This window comes from Helianthus annuus, chromosome 4 (genome assembly GCF_002127325.2).
Source record: "Helianthus annuus cultivar XRQ/B chromosome 4, HanXRQr2.0-SUNRISE, whole genome shotgun sequence".
Classification (NCBI taxonomy): Eukaryota; Viridiplantae; Streptophyta; class Magnoliopsida; order Asterales; family Asteraceae; genus Helianthus; species Helianthus annuus.
Window position 1 is genome coordinate 121,712,575 of NC_035436.2, and position 10,083 is coordinate 121,722,657.

The 10,083-nt window shown below is 38.0% G+C and overlaps 1 protein-coding gene and 1 long non-coding RNA gene across 2 annotated transcripts; both read left to right on the plus strand.

Moving 5' to 3' along the window:
• The first annotated feature begins 1,546 nt into the window (after positions 1-1,546).
• LOC110890920 lies at positions 1,547-3,129 on the plus strand. Its single transcript, XM_022138564.1, has 2 exons — positions 1,547-1,601; positions 2,690-3,129. Exons 1-2 carry the CDS (start codon positions 1,547-1,549, stop codon positions 3,127-3,129), a joined length of 495 nt encoding a protein of 164 aa, XP_021994256.1.
• Positions 3,130-3,440: 311 nt separating this feature from the next.
• LOC110916143 lies at positions 3,441-7,843 on the plus strand. The gene is made up of 2 exons (XR_002579527.2): positions 3,441-3,834; positions 5,105-7,843. It is a non-coding gene; the product is annotated as an uncharacterized LOC110916143 (long non-coding RNA).
• Positions 7,844-10,083: the final 2,240 nt, after the last annotated feature.

Genomic DNA, 10,083 nt, shown 5'->3' on the forward strand with positions numbered 1-10,083 from the left:
TATTTTCACTTAGAAAATATACGTGGACTTGTTTTGTCCAAAATAATGTATCGTCAAGAAAATATATATATTTCTTCAACAATCATATATCTTCTTAATATTCTAAGAAAATATATTTTTACTTTCAAAAGTAATATATTTCTTCTTTGTCGAAAATATGATATACTTTGTAATAATAACGAAAATCATATTTTCACTTCTTTCGTTTCCAATATAATATTTATCAAAAATATATTTGTAATGGTATTTTCCAGAATATTTTATAAGTTACGTTCTTGTTCGGTTGTCAATATTTAAGCTTGTAACTTATATATTTCATTCCATGTAATTTTTGGTATTATTTTGGTGTTGTAAATTCTTGGTATTTGTAAGTTATATTATTTTTCCTAAAATAATATAACTATTTCACATTATCACACACAATGTCTTTAATGTAAATATGTATCCTAAATACATATTTACCCATTTTTATTTGTAAAAACCAACCTCCAATGCTTGTATTTTTGTTACAAAAATCTATGGCAAAGTTTATATGGAAAATCATAGTTAAAAATACACTTGTAAACACTTGTTTAGAAAATATTTTCTAAGTGTTGGTATTTTTAGAAAATTTTGCCATAGTTTCCTTTGTAAATGGTGGTGTCCATGCTATTTAGCATATCATTTTCTTTTGTAAAAATCATCACCAATCATCAAGAATCATTCAACACTTACCATATGTCAAAAAAATATGAAACTTACACTATGTCATCAACTTGAAATCTTGTAAAAATTTGTAGTAACTTACTAGTGTACTTAGTAAGTTTAGTTACCCTTCAAAGTGTGATTGATTCTTTAAAAACATCATCTTTTAAAGAAAATAGATCTTCACAACTTGTAGTCACATTTTCTAAAAATATTTCTTTATGAATTCTTCTTGTTACACACATGTTTCTACACCTTATTAATCACCAAAAATAAGGTTCATTCATTTAAATTCCAAGATTAAGTAAAACTTGTATTTTTAACTTGGTTTCTTGGTAAATCACTCTTGAAGTTTTAGATCTACAAGACTTTAAACTTACTTTGCTCATCACTTATCAAGAAAACAATTTATTTATTCAAGTTCATGACTTTTGTGAGGATGATTCATTAATCTTTAACACTTTCATTCCCTCATCTTGCTAGATTATATTTTTAATCATGATCTAGCAAGATCATATGATGATCAACATCAAATACATGAGTAAACAACATTCAACAAGTATAACAACACATAAACATTAAGATTTCTTATGTATTCAAGCTTATCTTCATGTTTCAAGTTCAAGTTTCTTAGTGTTCTTCAAGATTATCATTATGTATCGTCTTTTAACCACTTGAGATAGATGTAAAATAGAAAGATTAGTGTTCTTACCAGTAGCTCAAGGCTAGGGATGACCAAGAGAAGAAATGAGGTGGATAAAAGCAAATGGTGAAGGTCCTTCAATCTCCAAGGCCTCCAAGCTTCCTAACTTAGCTTCTTACACCTCTAGATCACCTTAGATTACGTGGAAATGGGTTGAAAATGGAGGATGTAGGAGGGGTGTTTGGAGCCGTGAACATGGAGGAAGTAAGAAGGAGTTTTGAAGTTTAGGGGATGATAAAAGGTTATAAGCTAAGTCTTGTGGTTTTTATAGAAATTTTTATCCAACATATAAAGCATATGGTATCTTGTTGGTATATTCCTAAACATAATTTAATAAAATATATCAAAGAAATCAAATATGGGAACTATGTCCCCTAACCGGTCACCAAAGTGGGGGGGGGGTCTAGTTGGATCTTGATGGTTAGTTACTTGGTTAAGTTGAAATGTAAGGATAATAGTTAGTGTTTTAATGTTTAGTGATTTTTAAGATGTGATATAGTGTTTAGGGTTCATAACTAGCTTCATAACGCTAAAACAATGCTTCTAGTGAAATTTTGGTGTTCCGGGTAATGTCCGGTTGTTCGGTTCGTTACTGTTCGTTACAGTGCTAAGTTGCGCAGTTTAGTGTGCCTTATGTAGTCTTTTATGACAGTTTCGATTTCCGACACTTAGGAAAGTATTCTGGACCATTATATCATAATTCTGCATTATATTTTGGAGTTTAAATGCTGAAAATAGCTGAATTTTGGTTATTTTCTACAGAATTCTGCACTTTTAGTGTGTTTTAGGCACTTTCCGGCACTTTATCTATCACCTAGAAAAGCAGTTTTGTGGTCCTTACTTCCCTACACACTATACTAGTGTAATACATCATCTCTGGCTCATACTGGGCCTCATAATATTGTCTATCTATGTACTGAACGTCATCAGTATTTTTTTTGTTTGTCTAATAATGGTGCCAATTCTGTTCTGTGCATTATTAGCACTATATCGTGTTGCATGTAGCAACGGATATGAAATGCCATTGTATGTATATAACAGTAATCAGAAATTTATTTGTCTTGTAAACTAGATCATGCACAATTATTTAAGCACCGATTACTGTTCAATTAGTGTACGGAATGTACGGAAAAGTGACGGTTGTCACAGAAGAGGATCTTGGAAAAGACGGTGGGAAAAAGCCGAAAGGATTGGTCGGATAAGTTAGATGATGCATTGTGGGTGTTTCGTACTGCCTATAAAACGCCGTTAGGAACGACCCCATTTATGATAGTGTATGGAAAAGTGTGCCATTTGCCGTAGAATTAGAGCATCGGGCTCTTTGGGCACTTAAAACCGTGAATTTGGATCTAACCGAAGCCGCTAGAAAAAGGTTCTTTCAAATTCATGAATTGGAAGCTCTTCGTGATGCCGCATACGATCGTTCATGGAGTATTAAAGAAAAGTCAAAGGCTTTGCATGATAGGAAATTGCGGAAGTTGAAGGAATTTCGAGTTGGTGATAAAGTGCTTTTGTTCAATTCAAGATTGAAGTTGATTGCCGGAAAATTGAAGTCAAGATGGCCCGGGCCGTATGTTGCGAATGAGGTATTCCCATACGGTACCATGGAGTTGCTTAACGAAGATACTAAGAACTCATGGAAAGTCAACGGACATCGTTTGAAACACTACCTAGGGGGTCCCATCGACACCGCCGAAGAGGAAGACGTTCCTCTTACGTTCCCACCTAGCACCGCCACATAGGTTCTTGAGTGATAACTCAAGTGTAGAGTTTTGTACATTGAGTCGTTTCCGCGTCGTGTCGTTAGAATAATTATTTTTCTTTTTATTGCGTCGTTTTTGTTTTTTGCATTTTTTTGCGTCCGTGGTTGCGTCGTGAAGTTTTTGCAGGTTAACATCACCTTAACGTGAGCACGATTGACAAGGGAATGGCATTCCAGGTACGTATTTGAGTAAAATCAGAAAATGGGTCTCTGGGAGTATTTTGGGAATATTTAAAATCAATTTTTCACCAAACTGCTGCATCTGCAAGTCTGTTTATGAGTTTTTACTGTCCTCGCGGGGCGCGTAGCCCCTCTCCTTTTGCTTACGCGGGCCGCCTGAAAGGTATAGTCGGGTTAAAACATATCAGATATCCAAATTGGTCATTTTAAACCCTAATTCCCTCATTCTTTACCACCGGCGACTACAAACCTCACCAATTCCACCACCGATTCACCTCAATTCCACCAATAACCACCATCACTCACCACCCAATTCCATTATCAACCACCATACACCATCGATTACCCTCCATTTACCCCATACCTCCGATTTCCCCACGATTGACCACTAAACCTCTATTAATCAACCAAAATTACTTATCTTCCACTGATTTCACGACTGACCGAAGTGGTTTCGTGTACATCACCATCATTCTCTTAGTTCTCTATTTGAATCGGTCATCAGGTATGTATCCTGCAAATTTCTTCTTGTATATTGAGTTTTAGTTTAATGTGTTTGGTCTTTGTATCGAGTCCAGCAGTAAAGTCTCGTGTTTGGTTGTCGGGTCAGTTTGTATGTTAGTTTAGTTCAGGTTCAAGTCCTGTTGTGTGCTTTTCAGTCGGTTCAAGTCCTGTGATTATTGTCGAGTCAGGTTAGGTTTAAGGTCTGTCTTGCTAATTGATTTTGAGATGGGTCAGATTGCGGGTGGTTCGGGTTGGGTCATATTCGGATTCCATTGGTTGTCGGAGGTTTGGCAGGGGTTGTGTTAAGATATGTTGGTTAACATAAAAAGAAAAGAAAAATTTTTGCAGGCAGTATATTAAGGGATGTTTGATTTAATTTATCCGAATAGAGGTTACGTATTGGGGATCAGGTAGTCGAGGTTTATAAAAACACATTGCTGAAAGCTGAATGGAGTTTAGGTTGTAACTATTTGAATGAATGAACAATACTCTTTGAGCTGAATCATACTTTTGACACGTAGAGTTCTTATATTGTTAGCTTGGCCGTTATCATTTGGTTTTGGTTTGATTACTTTGGAATAGGCTGTTAAGGGGCTGTTCGGTTGTGACTATTTGCATTTTGCGGATGGTTTGGTTTGATTTAGTGTGGGGATAACGGGTTAAAAGTTTTTGCGATAAAAGGTGTTATTTTTCACCAAATTTTGACCCATGTCCGTTGCTTCCACAAGTTAAGGTCTAAGTTAAGGTCTGAATTTGATTTTATGCGGCACTTGGAATTAATTGAGGGCAATTAAAGTGCCAGGGGTAGGTAGAGTTTGTAATTTTTATATTTTGCGTCAAAGGTAGGTCGAGTCTTGTTTAGTGTTTATTTTTAGGGTCCTTTGTGTCGTTTTGATTGTTTTCGAGTCTTGTTATGTCGTCTTAAGTCATTATGCATCGTATTTGCTCATTTGATTATTGAAACCACTCGCCCGTACTCAATCTCCATTCAGGCGAGGTTCGGGTTGTGGCCTTAAATGGATTTGCAAAAACGTCGCTTTAATGTCACTTTGTTTTTAAACTACGGCCGCGAACGAAATGCTATACGTCCGTCGTTTTCATGTATATTTTATATTTTAAAAAAAAATAAATAAATAAAAAATAAAATCATAACAAAATCAGAAAAATTATTTAACATTCCAAAAAAAAAAATTAAAAATGCAAAAATAACAAAAATAGTTTGTGTTTACTAACTTTTCACCTGTTTTGCGCGTTATTGAACTGCTTTATAGGATGTCAGGTGAGGCGTCGTCTTTTTGGACGAGCCGAAAGCGGCGTGCGTCTACTCGTTCACAAGACACTGCTGAGGAGCAACAGCCAGCTGACGTGCCACTTAAAGAGATTAGATATCGTGGACTTGGAATCCCACATGGCCAGAGAACGGTTCTACATGACAGCCCGCTAGTATAGTTTGCTGAGGGGACAACTGAGTGTTCGAGATTCCATGTTCTAAGGGCAGTGAAGTTACTAGAGTATCGTAGGATTGATTGGGAGTTGGTAGGACGGTTGGGTCTGGTAGAGAGATTACAGCAGCTGTTGGGAGCTAAGTTTAGGTTGGTTTTGGATTGTGACGCCCCGCAGTACTATGAGTTAGCGTTAGAGTTTCATTCTACGTTCCAGTACAGACATGTAGGGGGTTTGCTGAGGCTGATGTGGTGTCGTTTGCCCTAGGAAAGAAGGTGTTTAATTTGACTTTACCTCAGTTCGCGATGGCGACTAAGTTTTATACACAACAGGAGGTTCAGGAGCCTGGGTTTGTGAGTTTGTTGAGGGGAGTTGTGAAGAAGCAGCAGGATTTTTTTGTGTTGAAGGAGGATCTAGCTAGGTTTTGGGGTACGATTGCCACGTCACCATTCTCAAACAACATGGTGGCCTCAGATATTAGGGATCCTCTTCATAGGTTTATGCATAAGATTTTAGCAGCCACGTTGATTGGTAGATATGAGGGGGATAACAAGGTAAATCATCATAGTCTGTTTTGTTTGATGTGCATGGTGGAGGGCCAACCGACCAATTTAGCTAGTATATTTGCGTGGTCGATGACGAGACCTTCGAGAGGAGGGAGTAAGTCTCGGTTGTTTGGTGGACCTTACATCACTTGGTTAGCGGAGAGTTTAGGGGTTTTTGTTGATTATCTAGCTGATAGGATGCATATTGGTCCAGCTCCTTCATTGATGGAGCTGAAGAGTTTCAACAGGCAGGGATTGTCACATATGATACGCCACCAACCTAGGCAGCGATAGCAGAGGGGCCTCAGGTGCAGCCTCCACCAGGATCTGCAGCAGCTGCTTCTATGCAGGCTGCGATTCCCCCGAGATATCAGGTGCCCCGTGTTAGGCGTGAGCTACCTGCACGTCTGTATCCGATTAGGGAGCCGCGGCCAGATCCTTTGACTTTAGAGGCAGTTTATGATAGAGTGGAGGGTTTGTACGATTATGTTGATCAGGTGAGGCATCAGATGGAGACAGGTCAGAGGCTTGTAGAGGATGGTATGAGGGTTTTGATGGATCACTTTTAGTTGCAGCCACCACCATCTTGGGAGGCAGGTATTGAGGAGCAGTGGAATGAAGAAGAGTTTGATGAGGATTAGATCGAGGATGCAGCAGCACTGATGGACTATATCTTTTGTTTTATTTTTCTTTTATGCTATTTTCATTCTCATATTTTGGTCCGTACTGATATACTTTAAACAGGTTGGTAGGGTTTGGGGTTGGTTGATATACACTGCTGGATGGTTGTTTTGGAACCAACGTTAGTATGATATATATTATGTTTCGTTTTGGTATGTTATAACTGATTGTTAGGTTGAGTTTGTTGCCGCTTCCGTTCGCGTGTCTGAGTTTAGGAACAGTTTGCTGAGCGCGTTTGGATTGGAGGGCATATGTGGTATAGACTGGCACACTGACAGTCTCACATATATATTCAGCTAAGTCGTTCCACTTGTATACTTTGTATAGTTTTATTTTCTGTATTTCTTTTTGTTTTTAGGTGTTAGGAGTCGTGTTTTCATCCTTGCATTAGGGACAATGCAAATTTTAAGTGTGGGGATGGGACACAAGGGTCTTAGTCGTTAGTTTGTTTAATTTGAGTCATAAAAAGTCGAAAAATACAAAAAAAAAAAAATAAAAAAAATTCAAAAATCCAAAAAAAAAAATTAGAAAATGTCTTTTGAAATAAGAAGTTTGTAAACTAAAAAGCGGGAAATGATAGAAAAGTCAGGTTTTTGTTCGAGTTCAAATAATAATAATATGAGATTAATATAATTGAGCTTATGTCTAGTTTGGGATGTGCGGGTAGGCTCGATTCGGTTCTAGGTTTCTTTGATCTTAAATATACCTCATTGTCGGTCTACTAGTGGGTTCTCATCTAGGGAAAGTGTGGAAATTGAAACCGCCAATAATAGTATAAGGGATGCCGTTATAAGCTAAGATCGTTAGAGTTTCTTATCATATCTCATTGAAAAAAAAAAAGAGAATAAATGAGCTAGAAACTAAGAAAAGTAGCGCATGCCTATGTAATCTTGGTTGGGGATAGCGACTCTACAACCCGAATACCTCTAGGATGTGTGAAATCGAAATTGCAAGAAAAACAAATTACCGACACCTATTGTAATCTTGGTTGGGGATAGCGACTCTACAGCCGGAATGCCTCTGGGTTAGGTAAACCAATGTCTACGCTCAAAAGAAAGAAAATAAAAAAAAAAGAAAAAATGAAGAAATAATAAAAAAAGATTTGATTTTAAACTCTCTTGATCTTGGTATAAAACGGTTAGGAAATAACCCAGTGGTTGTTCCTTTTGTCCTATAAGCTTGAGGGGGGATTAGGTGGACTTGCGATTCCTTAGCGTGAGACCCTAGGTAGATTGACCGCACTTGAACTAAACTTGCATGATAAGGGCTTGGAACCGGGTTTGGGTTTAAGAGGACAAGTATACTTGCAATCGCGGCTAACACAAGTTTCGGTTTTAATAAGTAATATAAGCTTTTGTCCCGAATGATTATTCCGACTATGATTCCGTTTTGCATAATTCTTTTTCGAGGACGAAAAAATGATAAGTGTGGGGATATTTGATGTATTGTAAAATACATCTTTATTCGCATTCGTTTTTAGTCGTTTATTATTCATTTTAGTTTCGTTTTAGCATAGAATATACATACTATTGATTTATTTTCATTTTCCATGTCTTTGTAGCTAAAATATGCAGAAATGAGATAAAATTTGGCAAAGCAAAGTGTCGGATCAGAAAAAGGAAACTCGGGAGCTGAGACGGATCAAAAACCTGATTCTGGAGCTTTCTGGCAGGCCGCGAAGACATCAAACTTATCTTTCGCGCCCCGCCAAGGATTTAAATAATAGGTTTTTGGGAATAGGCTTGTCACGGGCCGCGTAGCTTTGAACCATAAGTTCTCGCGGGCCTCGAGAACGTTAAACTGTTTGCCGACTTCATAATTCAAACGACTATAGGGGTTTTTAAGTTATGTAAACACATAAGTCGACAACAGCCGATTCATTGACGAATATTGGAGTTCTTGAAGGCTGCTTAGAGGTGTTTGTGTCACACCCTGGCTTTGCGGAAGCGTGGTTAATTTGGTGTGACACCTGTGTCACCGCGACCATCAAACAAATACCAAGCCGATGAAATATTGTATTTCATACTTGGGATCTTGTATAAATATGTGTATGTTTTGCACATATCAATTATTGTTCAATTTCAAACTCTACATTGCTTTCTAGAGCATTATACGCAAACTGGTGCGTAAACGTACTCAGTTTAATGCGACAAATACTCCGGAACATCAACATATACTCAACATACCTTAAATAACCTTTACATAACTTAGAAATAAGTTTTGAAGGCTTGGGTATAGCAAAAACAAGTTAATTCGCTTACAGGGACTAAACTTGACAAACTGCGAAAGTATGCCAATTTGAACTGTAACGAACATTCCGGAACATGTTCATAAGTTAAACATACCCTAAATATCCTCTACATAGCTTAGAAATAGGCTTTGAGGTGTTTGGTATGCTAAAACAAACTTTTGGATCATTCAGGGATTAAAGTGTCAAAAAGTGCACAAGTTTGCACTTTCGCGCATAACTTACGTTCTGAATACATCCGGACATCCACAAATTTATGTAAGCATCCTTATATTATGCCTTAGTGTTGGGCATGAGAAAAATCCATTCGTCGCATCATTTGGATCGTCTTTCGCGCTTATGCGCATTCCGTCGTAATTAAGCGAACATCGCAATCGTACGACCAAACGAACCGACATCCGGAATATTTTTGAGCATATTTCATGTCCCCTACACTTTAACTTCATCTTAGAGCCTTGAAATGAGGTTAACGGGGCTTAAACGTGCCAAAAATGGGCCAAAATACGTGTTTCTGAAGTGCAGGGACCAAAATTGTAAATTCTGATCTGGGAACCTTAGGCGGGGCGCGTAAGGATTTACCAAATCCTTACGCGGGGCGCGTGAGACTGTCAGACAGAAAAATCTTTGCATTTAATGCAGTTTGGCCTTTCGTTCGATCAAGGGGCAATGCCCTTTCACCCAATCAGGAGCCAAGGGCCAAGTTCTGACTTACCACAAGAATTTGACAAGTGTACGCTCGAGATCGCGGCACGATATTCGATAAACGATCCTAACGGTTCCACTTTTCCTATAAATACCCCCCCTTTGTTCCAAAAACCCACAAAATCTGATCTTAAGGCTCTAAGTTGGAACCATTGTTCCATACCTGAGCTATTTGATCTAGATTAGCACTCGGGGACCTTCCGTAAGTCTTCTTTCGCTCTTTTATCGCTTTTCGAGTCCGAAAGTCAACGTTTTGTTGTCTTTCTGCATTGACCAGCTTATGGTCGATGCGAAGTTCATGGAACTTCATAACGTGAGCGTGATCACAATGGTTATAGTCCGTAGTGACTATACCTACTGATCACCACGTTAACTAGGCTCAGTGACGAGTCGTAGTTTCGGCCAAAATGTGCATTCTTGCATATTTTGTAACCAAACTACTCGTGAGCATCAAAGCCGTTTGTTTCGATGCCAAACCTGTTTTCTAAACTTAGTTAAGCATGTTCTAACATGCTTAGCTCGTCACTTTTAGTATAGTGCTTATATAGGGTCGTAAGGTAAGCGATCTATACCATCGCTTATACTTTCGAACCTGACCCATTTGGTCGATCATTATGATCCGACCAAACAC

What these genes read in the sequence shown, in the direction of transcription:
- LOC110890920 (XM_022138564.1), top strand. Translation starts at nt 1,547, where the DNA reads ATGGAGGATGTAGGAGGGGTGTTTGGAGCCGTGAACATGGAGGAAGTA. An exon ending in CATGGAGGAAGTAAGAAGGA is followed by an intron (nt 1,602 to 2,689) that starts GTTTTGAAGTTT and finishes CATTTGCCGTAG; the next exon opens with AATTAGAGCATCGGGCTCTT.